Source organism: Aythya marila (genome assembly GCF_965140915.1).
Source record: "Aythya marila genome assembly, chromosome: 7".
Lineage (NCBI taxonomy): Eukaryota > Metazoa > Chordata > Aves > Anseriformes > Anatidae > Aythya > Aythya marila.
In genome coordinates, this window is record NC_139048.1 from 400,045 (window position 1) to 420,509 (window position 20,465).

Here is a 20,465-nt window from a genome sequence, read left to right on the forward strand (position 1 = left end):
GAGCAAATGAACAGGTCAAATTTTGGGAGTTTTTTAGAACCACATCACAATGCTGTATTTTATCAAGAACTGTCAAAAACCAAGAGGCTGTAAAGGAACTAGATCCTGTGTTACAACCGAGAACCTGAGGAAAGAGACTGCAAGAAAACGAGGAGGAGCAACGTGTCTCACCAGGTACACCACCAAGCGCAGTAGGCAAATCTAATCACTGAAAGACACTGCCACCATGAGGCTTTATCTGGTTTTGCATCACAGGTATTTCCATACAAATACCGTCTCAATTTTATTTTTCCATCTCACTTTTTCTACCAAATACAACTCATGAGAAGGCACTTCCATGCGTTGCTGTAGATTTGCTCCTGCCATTGTAGGGGTGTTTATAGGGAAGATTAACATATATATTTAAATTGTTTTACTCCTTTTATTCTCACATGTTTAGCAGAATTAGCAGAAAGTAATAATATCTGAGTACCAAGCAACAACACAAAACTGAGTATTTTCCCTTCATATTGCTTCTCAAAAGCTTGCTGTACAGATGCTTGCCTCACATTTCACCAGAGGGCATCCCCAGGCATTATCCTGCAGCTCACCACTATTACACACATTCCTATGTGCTTGAATATTAAAACCAACATCCCAAAAGACTTGCATAAGAAAATCTGTTTTAAAAAGTTGTTACTTAATTAAAAAAGGGTATACTAAATTCATTTCCGAGAAAGAAAAAGCAAGCAACCAAAACAAACCTAGTGAGGCAGCAGAGGGAAACACTCGATTAAAAATGACGTATGGCTGAAAATACCTGTAGCTTTTTGCCTGTGCTTTTTAAGAAGTCGTCCATGGATTTTTCAAAGATGGCTCCCCAGGTGAACCTCATCAGCATTAATTTCAGGCTAAAGCCTAAGCAGCTGCATGACACCCCCTTGGCTCCTCCTGTGGTGTGACCTTTTGTTGCAGAACAGCCCTGTTCTCATGCACCCCCAGACGCAGTGTGTCTGCTAGACACCACTTCTGCCTTCACACCTTGCTGCACACTGCGGAAAGCCACCACCACACAATCAACAGTACTAAGGTATTGCTTTTAGGAAGCTTGAAATATGCCCAGACCTTCTGAAAAAACAGGGTGGGAATTCCAAGGAAGCCCTCAAAGGAGCATCCTGGCTCCTCTAACCTTTAACACACCAAGACCAGTGAGGTGGACGGCCGAGTCCCATTACAAACAGTAACGCCAACAGAGGGAAGGGAAAAGCTGCAAGGCTGTAATCATACCTCCAGAAACATGTGCATTGGTGCCTGGGAGATTTCATTTTACTACAATACTATGGCTTAAGACTAGAAACGAAGTCTTACTTCCCCAGCTTGACTTATTTTTCAAAAAATATTATTAAGAAAACAAACTCAAATACAAACTAAAGTCCATTGGAAAGGATAAAGGGGAAGAAAATTAGAAGATGGGAAGATGCTCACATAAGGAACAAGAAAATTCAAAGCAAGACTAGAGTAAAAGATGTGCCTTGCTAGAAAACCTACTCCAAAATCTCCCGCTTGGCAATAAATTTAAGATTATTCTCAACATCACAGTAGCAAAAAGGCATCCTCTTGGTTTTTCCGTAACCCAGAAAGCTGTGCTCTTCTCAGCCAAGGCTGCAAAGGACAGACGTGCTGTGTGTAGGTTTCAGTGTGCACTCACAGTATTTTGCTTGCAAAGTTTAAACGTTTTGCTGCGGTGCAAAAGTGTCCTTATCAAATGAGGCTCCCCACAAACTCGTTCAACAGTGAGACATGGGTTAACAATGCAAACTAGTACTTCAGCTCCACCTCCTGGAGAAAATCTGCATTTTTGCAAAACTAAAAACTCCTTAAAAATTATTAATGGAAAAATGGTCTGAGAACTAATCAGGCATGTGAATTTCCCCTATATTCAATTCAATTATGTCTCTCTTCCTAAATCATTTTTTTTTTATTTAACAAAACTCTAAACTGCCACTGCTAATAAGCTCAGAAGAATCAGTGTACACCATTCATTTCTGGGAACAGGCTGATATTTTCTAAGACCCATTAATAACTATGACAGGATTTATGTACAAGATAAATTCAATTCAATTTCCTTTTTCAATTAATGGCCAATTATTCGAACTCAGCTCAACCAAAAATATTACTCAAGTATCATTAATCTAACAAAAATTAACTTTACTATTCTCTTAGTAATGAGGTGATATAATTTTAAGGTAAAATAATGAATTTTAATAAAATGTTTTCTGCCTTTATTTTTAGGATCACTGCTTGCCACCGGATCCCACTGAGTCACCGTAAATCAGGTTATTATTATTAGGGGAAATGACTTGACCAAAACTCCCTCTTTAGAACCTACCTTACAACACCCTGTGCTCTACCTGGAGCCCTGCACCCAGCTCCGGGGCCCCCAACACAAGGACAGGGACCTATCAGAACGAGTCCAGAGGAGGCCACGACGATGATGAAGGGGCTGGAGCACCTCTCCTACAGAGACAGGCTGAGGGAGCTGGGGGTGTTCAGCCTGCAGAAGAGAAGGCTCCGGGGAGACCTTACAGCAGCCTGCCCGTGCCTAAAGGGGGCTGCAGGAAAGCTGGGGAGGGACTCTGTCGGGTGGGTGGTGAGAGGACAAGGGGGAATGGCTTTAAACTGAAAGAGGGGAGATTTAGATTAGATGTTAAGGAAGAAATTCTTTACTCTGAGAGTGGTGAGGCCCTGGCACGGGTTGCCCAGAGAAGCTGTGGGTGCCCACCCCTGGCAGTGCCCAAGGCCAGGCTGGGGGGCTTTGGGCAGCCTGGGCTGGTGGGAGGTGTCCTTGTCCATGGCAGGGGATTGGAATTAGATAACCTTTAAGGTCTCTTCCAACCCAAACCATTCTGTGATTCTATCTCACCTAATTTAGAAGTCATTTTACAACTAAAAATTACTGGTATAGAGTGCACAGAGCCAAGTAAAAGCAATCAGGAATATATTCTTAACCACCATCTGTACATTATGGTGATGCACGTATGTATTTACATAGTCCAAGAGAAAATGTCTGTGTTCCTGCAGCATTTGAGCATTTCACCTCTTTTAGCTTGTTTATCCTCACTTTCTCTCTGCTGTTCCACCTGACTGACTGCTGCAACCCACGCCTGCATCAAGCCAGTGCCAGGGCAGTCTGTAGTGAGGGCCACTGCTGCAGCTGCCTGTGCCCAGCTGGGACACATCGCCTCAGTCCTGGGAAAGCTTCGGGGGGCAAGAAGCTGGCTTCGTGTACAGCCGGGTGGGGACATCATGGAACAGAGACAGCAGGGAGGCAGCAGGCAGCCCAAGCAACCCCTGTGCAACACGTGGGATTTGTGCCCCAAAGAGATGGTGCCACTGCAGCCCCAAGCATTTGCTAGAGATCTGCCCACCAGGAGACCTACACACACATTCCTGACCGACCACGTGCTTTCATTATCTTCAGAAAGGCAATTATCAATCTCAGTAACCCATGCACAAAGCACGGGCAGAGGACTAATGCCTTTCAGGAAAACAAACAAACAAACAAAAAACAAACACAAACTTAGCTGCTGTCTTCTCCATTAATTATTACCTTTGTTGATTTCCTGGGTGGTTATTTAAGGGAAATTTAATTTCAGCAATTTCCCTCACAGAACTTGAGCTTTGGAAGAAGGCAACTATGTGAGAACAGCATTCTCCCTCCTCTCAATTTATTTACATTAGCCATGCAAAATATTTTAGTGGTTTGTGGATTCAGTGTTGTTTAAACAGTTCTTCCTAATATCAGAAAAAAAGTTGTTTTGGTTTGTTTGTTTTAGTTTGAAAGAAAGTCTGCTATGTAATACATCCTTACAAAGAGGAGCAAGCTGAAACTTCAACATGTCAAATGTATAGCCCAGCAGCATCTTTTTCATTGCAAGGTTATCTATCAGGGTGAGCAGATGACAAGCAGACAGGTAATTGAGGATTCTGTTTATTTTTTAAAATAAATCTATACTGAGAAGTAAAGCACCCACCTTCCTCGGTAGATGCTTCCACAAATCAGGCAAGATCTATAACAACCACACACAACTCTTAATATGCTCCCTGCAAATCTGAGGCACGAGCTGGTGACAAGCCTGCTCTCTGAGGTCTGCTTTGCTGGGAGTCCTCAGGATTTGACTTACTGCAATGAAGATTCTTTCTCCATCTACTGAAATGTGTGTTGAACAAAGAAACTATGTTTGAAGATGTTCAGGGATTTCTTCTGCCTTCCTTTAACAATGAAAAAAATGCATTTGCTAAGCAGTATAAAACTGTAATCGAATGTTCCAGAAATCAATAAATACAGAGCACCAAACAAAGCTACCTTTGATCTAATTACAATAGAAAATGTCACCGATTATACTGACATGCTTTCCCATAAAAATAATTATTGATTTGATGAAAACATCAACTTGTTTTCAGCTGAAACTTCATCAACTTATGTTGCTTCAGCATGAATGCTCTTATTCCAGAATAAAAGTGCCTTATTCACAGTTAGCTTACACTATTTAAGAAGCATCCACAGACAAGGAGCTCATCAAAACCAACTATTTTTGAGTAACTCTTCTGGTGGAGAAGCTGGAAAATTTATAATCTACCCCTTACATGAAATATACAATAAAATTAACCCAGAAGATAGATGCTAGGAAACTGGAAATAAAAAAAAAATAAAAAAGATCAACACAACTGTAGAGATCTGTGTAACTAGGAGTGAAGTCCACTGGATATGCTTAGACTGTGAAATAAATAGAACAATTGTACTGAACTTCTTAGCTTTCCAGGCTTTTACCAATCTCTGTATTTGACTTGCCTTCTCTCTTCACTAATTATATAGTCTATAGCAGAAAATAAATTGTACCTTCTGGATTACATTTTATGAGACAAAAAAAAATCATTGGTTTAAAAATTTAGGTGAATTTAAAAGAAACGTACAGGAGGCTGCAAATAGCATTTAGCAAGCTATTTGGTTATCTGCACATTTCTGTCTAGCACATGAGTCAGTTTTGTCCACGTAGGTTTGCTCTCACTATTTCCAGTCACAACCGGACTACTGGAGCTGCCCCTTTGGTTCACCTGAACCTTCTGAGAAACCATCTTTTTGCCTGCAGAGGCTGTCGCCCACAGACCTCATTCATAACTGTTGGGAGCTCTCAGCTCTGACACTGTCATATTCCCAGAGCTGATATGCATTAGCTCTAATGTAGCAGCTTTCTGCCAAGAGATTAATCTCCAGATCATTTTAAAATTTTATAAAACCGCGCATCGCTGAAGCGTGACATGACTTACTTGGCTCACATATGCGCGCGTGCTGCCCCGCAGGCCGGGCGCGATTCCTGCTGGGAGGCTCCCGAGCTTCACCCTGAGGCCTGGGGCCGGGCTCCCCTCCCAGCCCTGCCCGGTGGCTTCAAGCCCCATGCCCACAAGCTACAGCCAGTGGGACCCAGCCCGATCCACCCCGCGCACCCTATTTGTTATTTTCTATGGCAATCTCAATTTTTTGGTGCACATTAATTAAGATAAGAGTGGAACAAATTCCCAGCAGCTTCAGCCCGTCACCTATGGGACAACAAAAGCCAGCCAACCAAACCACATTCTCTCCCTCGTCATGAGAGCACCCACGACCCTGAGCCTAGAACCAGCCCGTTTTAAAACTAGATTTGACATACAGGACCATAAGTAACAGACGCTTCTATTAAGTTTTGCATGTAGGATGCACCATTTTAGTCCTTAGTACATAGTGAGTTACTGCAGTCTTCAGAATCAAATCACTGCCAAGAGACACTTTGATATCACATTCTTTTGTCGTCTCACAGGACTCTTGTGGAACTTGCACCCTCTGCTTCCCTTCAACTGGAAGAGAGAGGCTGTGTGCTGAAGGGACAGACTACAGAATACATTTCCTCACTCTCAGTCCTAGTGCGGACAAGCAGCGTAACTGTGGGCAGCAAAACCTGATTTAGCTTTGAAGGAGCCAAGCCAAGGAAAGTCTTGTGGAAGAAATGTTGCCAAAACTTCTAGAAAAGGGGATATTAGAGCAGCAGGGCTAAAGGTTAGCCAAACTACAACTACTTGGGCTTCTCCACTTCTAAAGAAAACATATGCAACAATATATGTGATAAATGTTTATATTTCAAAGAGAGAGAGGTAACAACATAATTATAAGGTAGCGTCTGTTGCCAATTCCATGCCCTAGAAGGGATGGAAAAAAAGCCCACAAAAGTTATAAGACCTTTGCAATCAAACAGAACTAATGAGGAAACAGGGAGACGCATAACATTGCGTGAGCCAAGCCACACTGGAGATAAGAATAAAACTTTACCCTACATGGACACAACACAGTGGTAAAATCCCTGTTCAGATAGTCACCCAGTTCGTAAGTTACACGCACACAAACATTGAACCTAGGAGCTGAACCACTGCCAGTTCAAATCACATGTGTAAAACGTCATTTATATGAATCTTTGATTTAAGACAGTAGTCTTAAGAAGTATGTACATGGTTGGTCAACATTACACACCAACAAGCAGACTATAAGAAATCTAAAGGTTATGAAGCTTAGCGTGAAGGTGCATCCCAATTGCTCTTTTCTAGGTTTTCTGGCTTCAATTCCATGCCACTGCTACAGGAAATCCAATGAGGAAGGTATAAAATACCGCTCTATCAGGCCGTACTTTCTCCTGATTATAGTATTATACAATGTAATTAAATCACCTTTCCTTCCTCATTTTACTCCTTTTTCACACTGAACTCATTCAACTCTAAAAGGTTCTTCAAGGGTTAGAAAGAATGACATGCAGAAAAAAGCCAGAAATATCTTTCTGTGGATCACCTCTGTCTTTTAAATAGGCTTTAAAATTTCCATTGAAGAACTGGATGCCAAAACACCCATGCTGACTTTACTGTGGTTGTATACAGAGGCAAAAATCACCATCTGAATTATACTCCTTCTCTACTACTTACATTTTCAAGGACTGCTTTTCTTCTTGAGCCACAGCAAGCAAGGGGAGTTCATTTCTTGTTTGCAAAAGTATCACCTCTAAATCTTTTCCAGAACTGTTCCTTCCCAGTCAGGGAGTCCCACTCTCAACTGCAGACACCATACCAACATGCAATTGTCCTACACTCATTGTTATTTCCCAATACTTTTGTTATTTGTAGATTATCAGCACTAATTTTACATTTACTGCCAGGTTACTAATACAGATGATAGATACTAAATCTGGAGAAGATCTGAGGGCTCCTTCCTACTGTGATGATCTCCATTTGAAACTGATTAGCCACTTCCTAGCCATTCAGCACTGCTTTGCAGACACGTGTAGCATTATTTACAAACAGCGTGCATGCACTGTTTAAGAAATTTGTTTTATATCTTACTTTTCAACAGATTTAGTTACTAGTTCAACAAAGTAATTTCATCGGTTTATAAATACACACTTGCTTGGTTAGCCTATTTTCACTGGAAACTATCGGTACAAGCAATCCTTTACTTATTTCCCTCCCTCCTTTATTGACCGACTATTTTGACAGAAGTTTTTTTTTCCAGATAGGTCTAGTTTTAATAAAATACAGGATGAAAAGAAAAAGATATGCAAGGTAGTGTTTATGACAGGAAAGGGGGAGTTACAATGGTGGCTATGGAATCCTGCAAGAAAGCCGTGCCTGGAAAAAATTGCTAGTATCTGAAAGAAGAAACCATGTTATTTCTTGAATTTGGACCTTTGTAAAACACAGAGCTCTTCAGAGACACAAGTGACAAATATTCTGTCTAGGATTGCTGTCAACCACTTTATGAACCTTTTATCTGCCACAGGGACATCAAAAGAGCATACCTCATGTTATGTACAAAAACTTAAAACACTATAGAGAATCATGGCCATCTTTACTAAACGAAGAAAGTTACAGGTACTTTGTTATAGATTGCATTAGTCTCACTGCAGTTTTCCCAAATTCAAGTCACTGATGATTATTCCCTTTTCTCATAATCATGGAAAAGCCTAGGTTGGCAGGGATCCCTGGGGTCAGACCCCCTACTAGAAGTGGATCCGTTTTGCGGAGCCCTGGCACTCCACTTGCCCTCGCGGGAGGTGCTCGCTGCAGGGTCCTCACAGCCCTGTGACAGCTCCTCCAGGGGCTCTTTGCTAGGTCACGGTTCTGAGCTACAAGCAACTGCAAAACACAGTTCTGTCCCACTGCTCTTTATCTTCCAGGGCTTCCTGAACACCTCCTGCCCACAGTTTTAATGCTACTGACATGAGATCTGTCCACTAAGATTCAGTAAAGCCAATAATGTTATTTTTCTCCCTCTTTAATGAGAAAAAAAAAAATCTAAGTATCCTACCTCCAGTTCCAGCTTCCCTGGGCTTCTAGCCACAGTCATTCAAAAATGAATAAAAATATTTCCTATTAGTTTCTATTCACCTTCACACGCTACCACACTGGGATTTATGTGCACATGGGGGGTGCTGTTTACTTGTTTGAACTCCATGTCCTCAGTGCTGCATCTGGCCACTGCCCCCCTGCCCTTTTGTCATTTGCTTTGAACGCGAGAGCCCAGCTCCAGATGACATCAGGGCCTGACAAAAGATTCTGAGAAATACCTCAGGGGAAAAGGAAGCTGCTGTACTGGATAGAAGGGAGGTGTCACTAATTAACCACTAAAGGACCATTCTTTCTTGTACAATCTAGTAGCAATTAACTAAATAGAACACTAGTTCTATCTACATATTGTGTAATCCTGGTGATGACCATACACTCCTGCCTGCTCTGTGTAACAGGCGACTGCACGCATGCTTCATTTATGTGTACATTTACACCTAAACATCACTCTCATACCAGTGGAAACCTGTGCTCTCTTCTCACATTCCCACACTTGAGCCAGTCTGTGAATCAGTTCTAGGGATCTGCAACAAGTCTGGACTACTTGCAAGCTCTGCTCCCAGCTAATCGTGCTCCAGATCTGGCACCACCTAACTGTCAGACAGTCAAACAGCTTCTTCAACAGAAGGTAATTCTGATCCACCGAGAAGGTTGTTATAAAAAAAAAAAAAAAAAGACAATCATTTTAAACAAAAGACTTTCTGTGAATCATACTATTCTATGTACTTTTCAATGGATGCACTTCTGTGAAACCAGCATTTACATATCTTAGAGTAAATACTTTTAGTAAAGATGTAATCCTCATCATGATGTAAACTGCTCACATACACACACCAACCTAAAAACCTCAACAGTTTAATAGAATAAAATCACTGTCTGTTGAACTAAACTTATTTAATAAAGAAACTTACCGTAAAATGTTCCTGTGATTTATAGTTCTCATCCAGGTAAACTCGAGCTCTGTTGTAGTCTTTCATTGCATCACTTGATAATAATTCTCTAAAAGACAAGAGATTGAAAATATGAAAGGACATGCAAACATATTATCTTGCCTTAGCATCATTCTCTGTACTGAAATGTCCTCAATATCACACAGAGGAACTGCCGGCTTCCAACCCATATTGGAATAAAAGTTTCCTGTGGTACGGCCATTTGCTTACATGCTGAGAACATCACCTCCACTTTCAACACAAAATCCCAAAATGTCTAAGTGCCATTTGGACACTGTCGTGAAGGACTCAAGTCTCTGGACATCTGAAAATTACATAAAATTGGGCAACTTGTGCTAACCACTCCATGATCTCAACCTTAAGAGCTTTGTTTTTTTCAACTCCGTTACTTGCAGGGTGAAAGCAGTCTTTTGACTTGATAGAAGTTGGCTTTCTAAAAGCAGCTCGTTGAGGACTTTGCCATTTGTGCCTTGGAGTGGTACATGATGCTGGTCCAGGTGCTCTTGTAGGTGACTTAAGAAAATGAGGCTCATCTGAAGGTGGTTAGGGAGTATGAAGGGACACAATCCTCCAGTATTCAGATGAATTTTGATGCCACAAAACAAGCCCTTGGTACAGCTATCTTTTGGAAGTCAGGCAGGCTTCTGCTGAGCCTTGTTACCCAAAGGGTGATTTTCTCTGTGCTAGACTTGGTGAGCCATGCTCCAAGCTAGTGAACATCGAGCAGGTGGGTGGGCTGCTCCGGGGTGCCTGCAGGAGCTCCCTGCTGCCCCCTGCCCGGGCTGGCACACAGCAGCCGTGGGGACGATGGCCCTTCATCCCCCAGCAAGCGGAGGGGCCTGAGACATTTCTCTCCTTCCACCTCTGTCTGACACAAAGGAAGCTGACAGCCTGGCACGTGAACTCATGCAACAACACCGCACTTCATCAGCTCACATGCTAGAGAGTCTGCTCATTTCAAACCACGATTTCATTGTAAATGCGTAAAATAGACCAGGTGTCAAGAAAAGAAAGACAGCTTTTACACAAACTTATGCAACACGTACACATTACAAATGCAGGGTTGCCTCAGTGGCATTTACTCCTCAAGCCACTGGCGCAGCCCGCAGAAGAGGAGCAGCAGAGGGCACTGCTGGACCGCTGTCACTGCCACAGCCGGGCGCCACGAGCCCCATCCTCACACTTAATTACATCGCATGTGCCCACTGTAAAAACACCCTCTGCAAGTATATGCTGCACCTCTCTGGATACCAGAAAGAGGGATAAAGAAAAGCTAAGAAAGGACTACTGGAGCTATTGACATCACTCACGTAACCAACAGGCTATATTACTTCAGCAGGAGGCTTGGAGCACTGCTGCCTCCTGCATCTAGGAGCAAGCGAGAACAGGCGAGGATTTTAAATTCAGTGACTTAATTTTTTGATCCATATTTTCTAACTCTGCATCCATGAAGTATTTTTATAGAAAATTATTTCATTTACAGAGAACTTTCTAATGGAGCTGCAGCAACAGCAGTTACTGAAAGTTAACAAATTAATACAGTCTTGCCTTAAGATTCATCCCCAGTCTACACACGTAACAAATAACTTATTTCTGACTTTTATTTCTTACTTCCTCAAACTCTGCACATTAGATTTGCTGATGATTTTGACAGGATTCCTTCTGACTAAATGCTCAAGTTAGGACTCTATTCACCCTGATTTATAAACATTGCATATTTTTGTAAATCATCTGTGCTTTCAGTATTGCTTGCCTTATATCAACTTCTGTCCAACTCACACCAATTTCCCACCGTCACCAGCTATTTAAAACATCACCGTTATGAGAAGACGCTGGGAAACATCTACCCCAACTACTGCATAGAAGCACATATGCCTAGTAACTTCCTCCTGCAAAGTCATATGACGTCAAAATTTCAGTCTATACACTTTGAAATGCTCTGCACACTTAATGACTTCTGCCTGGAATAATATGCTAGCAATATAAAGCAACTTTGCAGCTACTTACTTAACAAACTTGTCCACATGAGACATGGAAGCTTCATAGTTTTTTCCTCCAAATTCTTGACAGTGTAAAGCCATGAAGTGGGGTTTGTGTGTATGTACAACCTGAAACAAACAGATAAACAAATCTTTAAAAAAATGCATTCACAACTGTTAACAGACAGAACAAATGATCTAAATCCAGATGTGTTCTTTCTGAAAGTAGGAATATCAGCTATTATCTGAGAAGCAACTGGCAGAGCAGTAATAAGCAGTAAGTGGAGCATCACTTGTTAGTACACATAAAAGATTTATAATACACAATAATAATCTCAAATGTTTTAAGTTTTCCCCTCTAGGGCCCTTCAGCATCCTAGTAGCCCTTCTCTGGACGCTCTCCAACAGTTTCACGCCCTTTTTGTGCTGTGGTGCCCAGAACTGCACACGGTGCTTGCGGCAAGGCCACACCAGCGCAGCACAGAGTGGAAATTATATATATGGACATATTTAACACTGGAGACACGTAAAGCCATCACACTGTTTTAAAAGCTAGTCTTGTGTACCACAAGTATCTTCAATATTAAATTGTCAGCCCTAGGATACAATCATGCTTAAAGAAGTAGAACATACGCTTTTTTGCTATGCATCAAGTCTAACATGCAGCATTTAAATGCTTGCTGCTGTTTGAAACACATTATTTTGCCCTTGCAAATTTTCTCTGTGTTAACTCCATCCAGCATTGCAAACAACCAGTTTAAAAAACATTTCTGTGTTGGTATTAAGTCTCTACAACTCATATTTAACATTTTATCATCTTGCAAAATAACGGGCACAAGCTACAGAACCACTTCAATTTTTTGAAGGGGTAAGTATGAACTAGCCAAGTCCGCACCGATGCGAACACACCAGGCAAACAACAAGTTAAAAATCTGACTGGGTGTTATTTTTGACTTGCTGGCACTCGGAGGTCCCAGCCGGCACAAAGGCCTCGCTGTCTGCACAGCCGTTCAGTGGCGGGACAGCCTGGTTTCGGCGAGCCACTTGGAGCAGAACAAGAAGCCACCTCCGGTCCCTCCAGGCGCTGGCACTGGGACTGCTGGGGCCACCGGCCAGGCCTCACCTCCCCACTGCAGAGCCCACCGCGCCCTGCCCCACTCTGGCACCGGGCTGCCGGTGCCAGGCAAACACACACGACTACTGCAGGGCCTCCCGACTGCAACTCGGTGCAGTAAGTAGCTGAAAAAACATCAGGGAAATCCCTCCTTTAAGACTTTTTTTTTTTTTTTTTTTTTTTTTTTTTTTTTTGCTGCTGATACCCTGCAACTCTGAAAAGGGAACGAGGCAATAAACCTTTGCCGTTGTGATTTTAATGGTGCAAACTAACAATGACCAACAAGTAAAGAGTCTTTAAAAATGTTTCTCCCTTAAACCACGTTGCAATTTTTCTTTTGATCTGATGACAGGAAGCTAAACTCCTTAATTCCTGACTATGCAAATAACCTCATCAGAAATCAAAATAAATTAAATAGCAGCAAAATTTGAAATGCAGCAGCCTTCCCTTCCAGGGAGCAAGATGAGCTGTATTCCTGCCGTACCTGTAGCTAACGCCCCTTTGGTGCACCAAGATAACCGTGCCACGAGGGACCGACCACCGAACTGCACCGCAGCCCACGGGCACTGCTGCCACAGCGACTCGCCAAAACGCACGCAGGGGACATTGGCAGGTAGCAATGACCGTGCCATGGCCACGCGATGCCACGCGCCATGCCGTGCCGTCTGTCAGGCCCCCGTTTCACCCCACAGGGTGAAGGCCGCACCAGGCCTGGCGGCCGCAAGAAGCCCAAAGGGGCTTACAAATGGCAGAGCCGGTGGGAATACAGCACGCACCCATTTACAGGTCGCCCCGTAAACTCAAGTAGCCAGGCTGCTAGCCTCAGCTCACAAAACCAAGATGAGAAGAGCTGCTGGCTTCTTCATGATTTCTGACAAGTCACTTCTTCTTCCAAACCTGAGATTCCCCCTAACTGAAACAAATCTTGGTGTAGGTCTGTTTTGTGAAGCTTTTTGAAGTAAGGTACTGACAAGTGTAAAGGGGAGAAGTAAATGCCCTCTCCCACATGTATTTTGTGGATCTTCGTGCACTTCACTCGGACACAAACTGGCGTTAATGAACAAACCGTGCTACACAGCAATCTTGTTTTAAAAACAGGCTGTCATCAGCAAGGACTGAGGACAAACTACAACAGGACCCAATAAAAAGTTCAACTGAAAAAAAAAAAAAAAAAAAGCAAAGTTCAGATAGGATAGATAAAAATACCCAGAGCCCGTGTAGTTTTAACCAACTCGGCACATGCCCCTACTTTTCTGTTGATGTACATTTGATATAACTGTGAAAGCTTACATTAATACTAGCTGATTTTATAGATTTACAATTACAAGAGAAAGCTTCATGGAGAAAGTTTTTCTTCATCTATCTTGTCCAACACCACACTTGGTGCTGAATGGGACACGCATCTTTCAACATGGCTGTGAACAAGCTCCTTCTTGGTACAGCCACCAACACTCAGGAGACAGGTTTTGATTTCCAAAAGTCTGAATATCTGCTTTTCCTTTTAGAAGACCAGTTAGACAGTAATGCCAGGCTCTGGAAAGGCTCTGGAGACCAAAATCTCAGGCGAACCTCTCCAGCGAGTGGTGGGCAATGGCAGGAGGGAGCGGAGCTGACCAGGCTGTCTGGGGGCTCTGCCTGCACAGCACACATGGCAAAACGAGCGAGCCCGTGCGGCTGCCCCTTTCCTCCCAAGGATAACACACTGTGGAGCTGCCAGCCTCGCCCACAGGACAGGGAGCAAGCTGTGCTTCACAGCCACACCGCCAGTCTGAAGCTGTGCAAGGCAGGACCACCGCGCTTTTGCTTCAGCTCCTGAGTGCTCTCTCTCCTGCAGAGATGGACACTTCTGCTGTGCTAATTATCTTGCAAAGTGATGTGTCCAATTTACAATCACTATAAAAGTACACCATCCAACCAAACACCAAGCATCTACAGAAGCAACAACAGCGCAACATCCAAAAGCACAGGGGTAGCATTGCCTCGTGGGAGCCAGCAGCCCACCGTCAGAGTCCAGTAACAACCAAGGAGTAAACAAAGATCTCTGTGAAGTTTGATTGCTTAGTTGATTTTCTGTACTATCTAGGAGATAACTGTTAACTAAACCCAGGCTGTGAAGTCAAACTTCGTAACAGAGCTCGTTTGCGGTCCCTAAACAGCATGCAGTCCCAACTCTCCATGTGCTCCAAATCAGTTTTGCTCCAAATGTCCAAACCAGTTTATTGCTCCAAATCAGTTTTGGCTTCCAACTACTGATCTTACCTATTTGGAGAGCTCTATGAAGTTACCACAATTAGAAAACAATTGTGACTATTTAATCTTGTAAAGCAAACAAATCCAAGTCTAACTGTTTCAAAGTAACACATCTAGTAACTGCAAACAAAGCAAAAAAAGTACTGTCACAAAACAGGATACATTTTTAGTGCTACAATAGTTTGCATAGTATTAGGATCTCATCTTACAAAGCTAATAAAATGAATACATTGTTACGGTAAAAGTAAAATGAATGGTTTCAAAGAGGATCTAAGCATCAGCAATTCCACATGCATTAAGGATGAGTAACGGGGAGCCCTGAGCATGGGATTCTTGCAAAGAGAAAATGCTGGTGAAATTATTTGCTGTGCTACAGCAATAACAACAGAAAATATGGAAGTCTAGCAATTTCCAGAGTCTGAACTTAGATGCAGGACACATTTTTGTTCATATTCAAATCCCTGAGAGTCTGAAATCACAGCAGGTAAAATAACAACAAAAACATATATACGCCACTTTTTAAAATGAGGAAATGGCAGTGGCTTAATAGCAGTGGGAGGCCTTAGTGGCATTCCTTGGAGGTTACACCACAAAAACATACCTGAATACCAGCTACATCCTCTCTTATAATAAATACCCTCCAACTATGAGCAAATTGGCCTTGCTTCATTACCTTTTACTAGTTTTCTACTGTGATGAAAGAACAAACAGTACATAATAATGAATAATGAATGCTTCAGAGCTGAAAACTCTCAGTTGCCAGAGGTTACAGATCATATAATAGATCACATAAACACTGAATTTGCATCTGCAGTGGAACAGTATTTTTAAGAAGTTGGGCATTATTAATTTCTGGATACACAAAAGTAGTGTAAAAGAAGCACCAATGAAAAGTTCTTTTTTGGGGATATGGGTAATCGAGTATTATTATAATTATGGGTATCTAACTGGTATAGATATAAAACTGGTCAACAATATAGGATGCTTTTTCCCATTCCTATTTCTAACCTATGCTGACAGGAGAGAGGCGAGGGGATGGGGCAGAGGAGAGCGGCCCCGCGTTGTTGGTGCCCCACGCCTGCCTCAGCTCAGGGCAGAGGGCTGCTGGAGCAGCAGCAGTGCTGCGGGGCGCTGGGAGAGGACACAGCACCGCACGCCCTTACGGCCATGCAGCAGAGAGGCCAGCCTCTCACAGAAGGGGTACTGTGTGCACAGGGGTGAGGGCACTGCTTTCACACCTCGGTTCAAACAAGGCAAACGAGGAACTTGAACCTCTAACTTCCACAGCTAGGATCACTTAGAAATCTATTCATGTAGTTAAAGCATCGAACTGAAGCTTTTCCTGTAGTTTACATTTTCTTGTGCACTATAAAATTGTTAGGTTGGAGGTTGGACTCGATGACCTTGAGGTCTCTTCCAACCTAGAAAATTCTGTGATTCTGTGATAAAAGATGCAGTCAATTTAGCATCTGTAGTTCTAAAGCATTCAAAGTATTTGCAGTTTCTTTCTATTTTATGTTTTTGAGCATACAATTTTTGCAAGTGCACCACCAAGCAGCAGTCATCCAGAAAATCCAGCTTCTACACAGAATCGTACAACAGCTTGGGTGGGAAGGGACCTTAACGATCACCCAGTTTGTTGCCTTCTTTTGGACGCTCTCTAAGAGTTCTGTATCCTTCTTACATTGTGGAGCCCGAGTTGTTCGAAGGTTACGCTGCACGAGATCGGGCAGTGAACCCTCTTCCCAGCTCATGGAGCAGCTGAGTGCCGCGAGGTGCTCGAGGCAGAGGATGGCGAGGAGAGCGTGGGTGCTGAGGGGTCCCAGCGCTGCCCCGCTCCCACAGCAAGACGGCCGGAGCCAGGCAGGACCGCGAGCGCTGCCGCAGGGGATGGACGGCGCCTCGCTGCTCTTCGCTTGCTAGGGGAGGTAAAGGTCAGTGTCTGGCCTGCAGGGGAGAACTGGTCCCCGCTGCTGCTGCAAGCCAGGGCTGTGCTCTGAGGGCACAGAGCTATTTAAGGAAAGAAAAAGAAAGGCCGGGTGAAGGGGTTACCGCTGCGTGACCTCAACGCAGATTTGAATATCCACAGCTGAGCATTACTGCTGGGGTATTATTAGACCGCAGCGTGACCACAGCAGAGCAAGTCACTGCCTAGCAATTGCTACTTAAATTTTAATACAGTTTAATAGCACACAGTAAACTAGGGACAGGAAGAAACTGATCTGCGATTACTCATCACACAGGCTCACAACAGGTAAATCCATGACCGGCATTTTGAGCTCTCTGCATTTCACGATACCTAAGTGCCATTCTTCAGCAACTCCTGAAAGATTTTTCTTAAAACCCTTCAAAGTAACATTGCAATATGTTATCACCAGCAGCTATACACTCTCCTCTACCACCTTTTCAAGGTTTAAGACCTGGAGAAAGGACACTCACAGACCTCTCCCCACCCACGGCTCAGGGCTGGGGGACGCCTGGGCTGCTCCCCAAGGTGCTCCGAGGGCCTGGGACCGCGACACCCACAAGTCAGGGGTCCCCAGCCCTGGGACGCCTGCTCTCCGGCTGCCCGGCTCCTGGTCCCTGTCCTCAGCCCCCACTGCAGACGGGGCTTTGCTTCCCATTTCGGTGCCTCTCCTCCCCTGGCTGCCCTCCCCGGCTCTCCTTCCCTGCAGCCCCAGCCCGTGGCTTCCACCTCCATGGTCTTCAAAGGAAGGACAAAGCACAGCTCTTTAATTGGCTAAAAACTGAAAACGGGGGGCTTCCAAGTCCCTACTCTGCAACCTGCAGGCTGTACAGTTTTGTAAAGAAGCGGTCACTACCAGCATGTGACTATGTTTATTTTTTCAGATCAGAAATTAAATATTTTTCTAGGTCTCATTTACAGAATAAAGATTTTTTTTTCTCCCCTGGATGTTTCCTCCAAAACTCAGAGTAAGGCACATACATAGAAATTTTCAGCTTAAGCTAGTAGATTTTGAGTATCAGCGATGAGAGCAATATTAGAGAAGAAAAACAGTGAATTATTTAGTAATCATAGGGATAGGGGGAAAATTAATGTCAGTTAAACAAGCAATAATGGTTTTAACTATCAACTTTGGTTTAAGTTCAATGTGCAAGTTACTGTAATTTCTGTATCTAAGAATAACAAGACTTTCCACAATATGACTATATATATATATATAATATATATATTATGACTATATATATATTAGTGTATATATATACTAATATATACATGACTATAAAATATTAAATCATTTTTCATGCTATTCACGAGGGTTATATGCAAACTAATTCTCAGAACAAAATAATGTTTTTAAGGTTGTTACAGCTAAGTTTCACTGATATGTGCACTGATAACCTAACGCTGAAAAATCAGACATTATTTACATTAAGTCTGTGATTTTAGTCAGTATCAGAAAACTATGCTGCCTGTTTTAACACCAGTTCTACCTGTAACGCTGAAAGTTGCTCTAAATCACTTTTTTCCATACGACCTATTTTTTGGTCTGAAGTCACAGACAACGCCTAATGTTTCGCTCTGACATAGGAGTCCACGCCTTTTCAACCACAAGCACATCTTTGCTCAGGCGAAGACATTTTCAACTAAGTTAGCTGTGGCCAGCCCCTGGAAGAAAGGGACTTCAAAAACAAACCCTTGAGAGAACTGTCAAATGGAGCTGAGATACACCCACCAGAGGGCTGGCACGTCGGCAGCCCAGCATTTTGTCAGGGAACGCTGACAGGCTCGGCTGGGCACAGCAGCCGCCGGGCAGGGCACTGCCCCACCACCCCTGCCTCGTGCAGCACCCAGACCTCGCCACCGAAGTAAGGCAGCTCAAGAAACGTGCCCAATTCTCACTTCAGTTTAGGTCTGCTCCCTGCCACGGCCACAAGAAGAATTGCAGGAATTGCCATCACCTTCCACATCCTCACCTCCACCTAAAAAATACTCAAAATGCAAGCTTTGTGTATGATCTCGTTTCTGCAGAAAAATCATACCCTCTTTCATGCATAAGAATGGCAACACAACCATTTGAGTCAGCAGCACCACACAGAGGAGAAAAGTAGATTTCTGTAATGTCTATAGCTACTAATGGGAATTTAATCATTTCCTTAATCTTGATGGCTTCTTTGCAGAGAGGAGGCACTGGCTGCAATGATGAACGAAGAAAAGCTTTAACCTAAGACTGGAAGTCCTGAACCTAGCCCCCTACCCCCAAACCAAAGCATGCTTTAAATACTGAGCAAAGCACAACCACTCGCTGTCCTTTCCAACTCCAAGCTTCACAAGCAGAAAAGCAGAAAAGCAAAGTCTCAGCTGGCAGCCAGCTCATTTAGTGCTCCTTTTTCCTCCTGTTCAACTAAAAAGCGAAGCACAGCTTGTACCTTCTCTACTGCAGCAAAAAGAGAGCCACAAAAAGAAAAAAAAATCAGCATGGCCTTTGTCAGCCTCATTAAAACACTTTCCATTCTCCACCAAAGGGGGGGGAAGAGGGGGGTTCCTTTTTTTTTTTTTTTTTTTTTTTTTTTTTTTTTTTTAAAAAGCATACAGGAGCTCCTTGAACTTTCCAGGCCAACAACATATAATTTGCTGTCCTAAAATAAGCTGCAAAATAGCAGCCAAATTCCTGGCTACAGCTTCACACACCCCGTGAGGTTGGGCCACAGGTCCCCGCGGCACCACGCCTCAGGTAGGGGATGGAGCATGGGGGAAAAGACGAAGAACACGAGAGGAGAGGTGACATTTGTTTATTTACTTTATAGGTAATTTAAAATATGCTAACTTTAAAGTTAATATTGTAATCCACAGAAGAGAAGGAACACAGTGATCCTCAGTCATTTGGGGAATTTTATGGTGATATTATGCTTTAATTAGACGATGTACTTTGACCAGTTTGTTAAGCATTAATGGACAGGTGGATGGATTCCTCAGAAGCCTTTTCTTGTTCTTAAAATATCTCACTACTAAAGACACCGATGTGTTGTTTTTTTTTGTGTGTGTGAAAGCTTATCTAGCCCGGCTTGAAGCCTTCTTGCTGATCTACACATAATGAGAACACAATACCTGCTGCATATATCATAAGAAGTGTTGTGAAACCACAAAATGAACACCACGTATTCACTGATGGGAAAATGTACTGTAGCGAGAAGGATAAGCTGTACTATAAACTTGACAATGGGAAACAAGAATGCAAGCAAGTTTGAGACCGGGGCCATTCCTTTCCTCTGAGCAGCCAGCCAGTTGTCAAAGGCGCATCAAACGCGCCCCCCGTTCAGTGCTACAGGACACAGACAGGAACGGCTCCGCCACTGCTTCGCGGGGAACACGCCAAGAGCCGATACCCGTGAGGATCTGGAACTGAGTTCAGCCGTGACCGCTCCTCCGTTTTGTTTCATTTTTCTTTGGGGGAAACTAGCAAATAGTAGAAAACTGGCAGTAGGCTACCCAGTGTTTGATAGTGAAATCAATTTTTAAATACAAAGTCGGCTGTCATCCAAAATGCAGACTTCAATTTTGCAAGACCAGAGACTGATGTATCCAAGGAAATCAGACCAGACAAAGCAACATTTCTCAGCTGTATCAGTTGTGCTGTCAAAGGCAACAAAATAGCACAGTACTTTGAGGGCTACTATGTTGTAATTTGTCATTAAAAACACACGTGAAATTTAAAATATTTTTTCCATTTGCATTTCTCAGACTGTGTAATTTAACAGCATTAGATTTTTCATGTTAACAATCACATTAACATATTAACAATTCATATTAAC

General features: G+C 43.1%; 1 protein-coding gene across 2 annotated transcripts in view; it reads right to left on the bottom strand.

Moving 5' to 3' along the window:
* Positions 1 to 20,465, bottom strand: part of INPP5A (inositol polyphosphate-5-phosphatase A) — a 241,060-nt gene that overhangs the window by 160,541 nt on the left and 60,054 nt on the right. For both annotated transcript variants that reach the window (XM_082764474.1, XM_082764473.1), the window contains exons 3-4: positions 11,355 to 11,455; positions 9,309 to 9,396 (exon numbers count right to left, since the gene is read on the bottom strand). In XM_082764474.1, the coding sequence (XP_082620600.1) occupies positions 9,309 to 9,396; positions 11,355 to 11,455 (189 nt within the window). The remainder of the gene's footprint in view (positions 1 to 9,308; positions 9,397 to 11,354; positions 11,456 to 20,465) is intronic.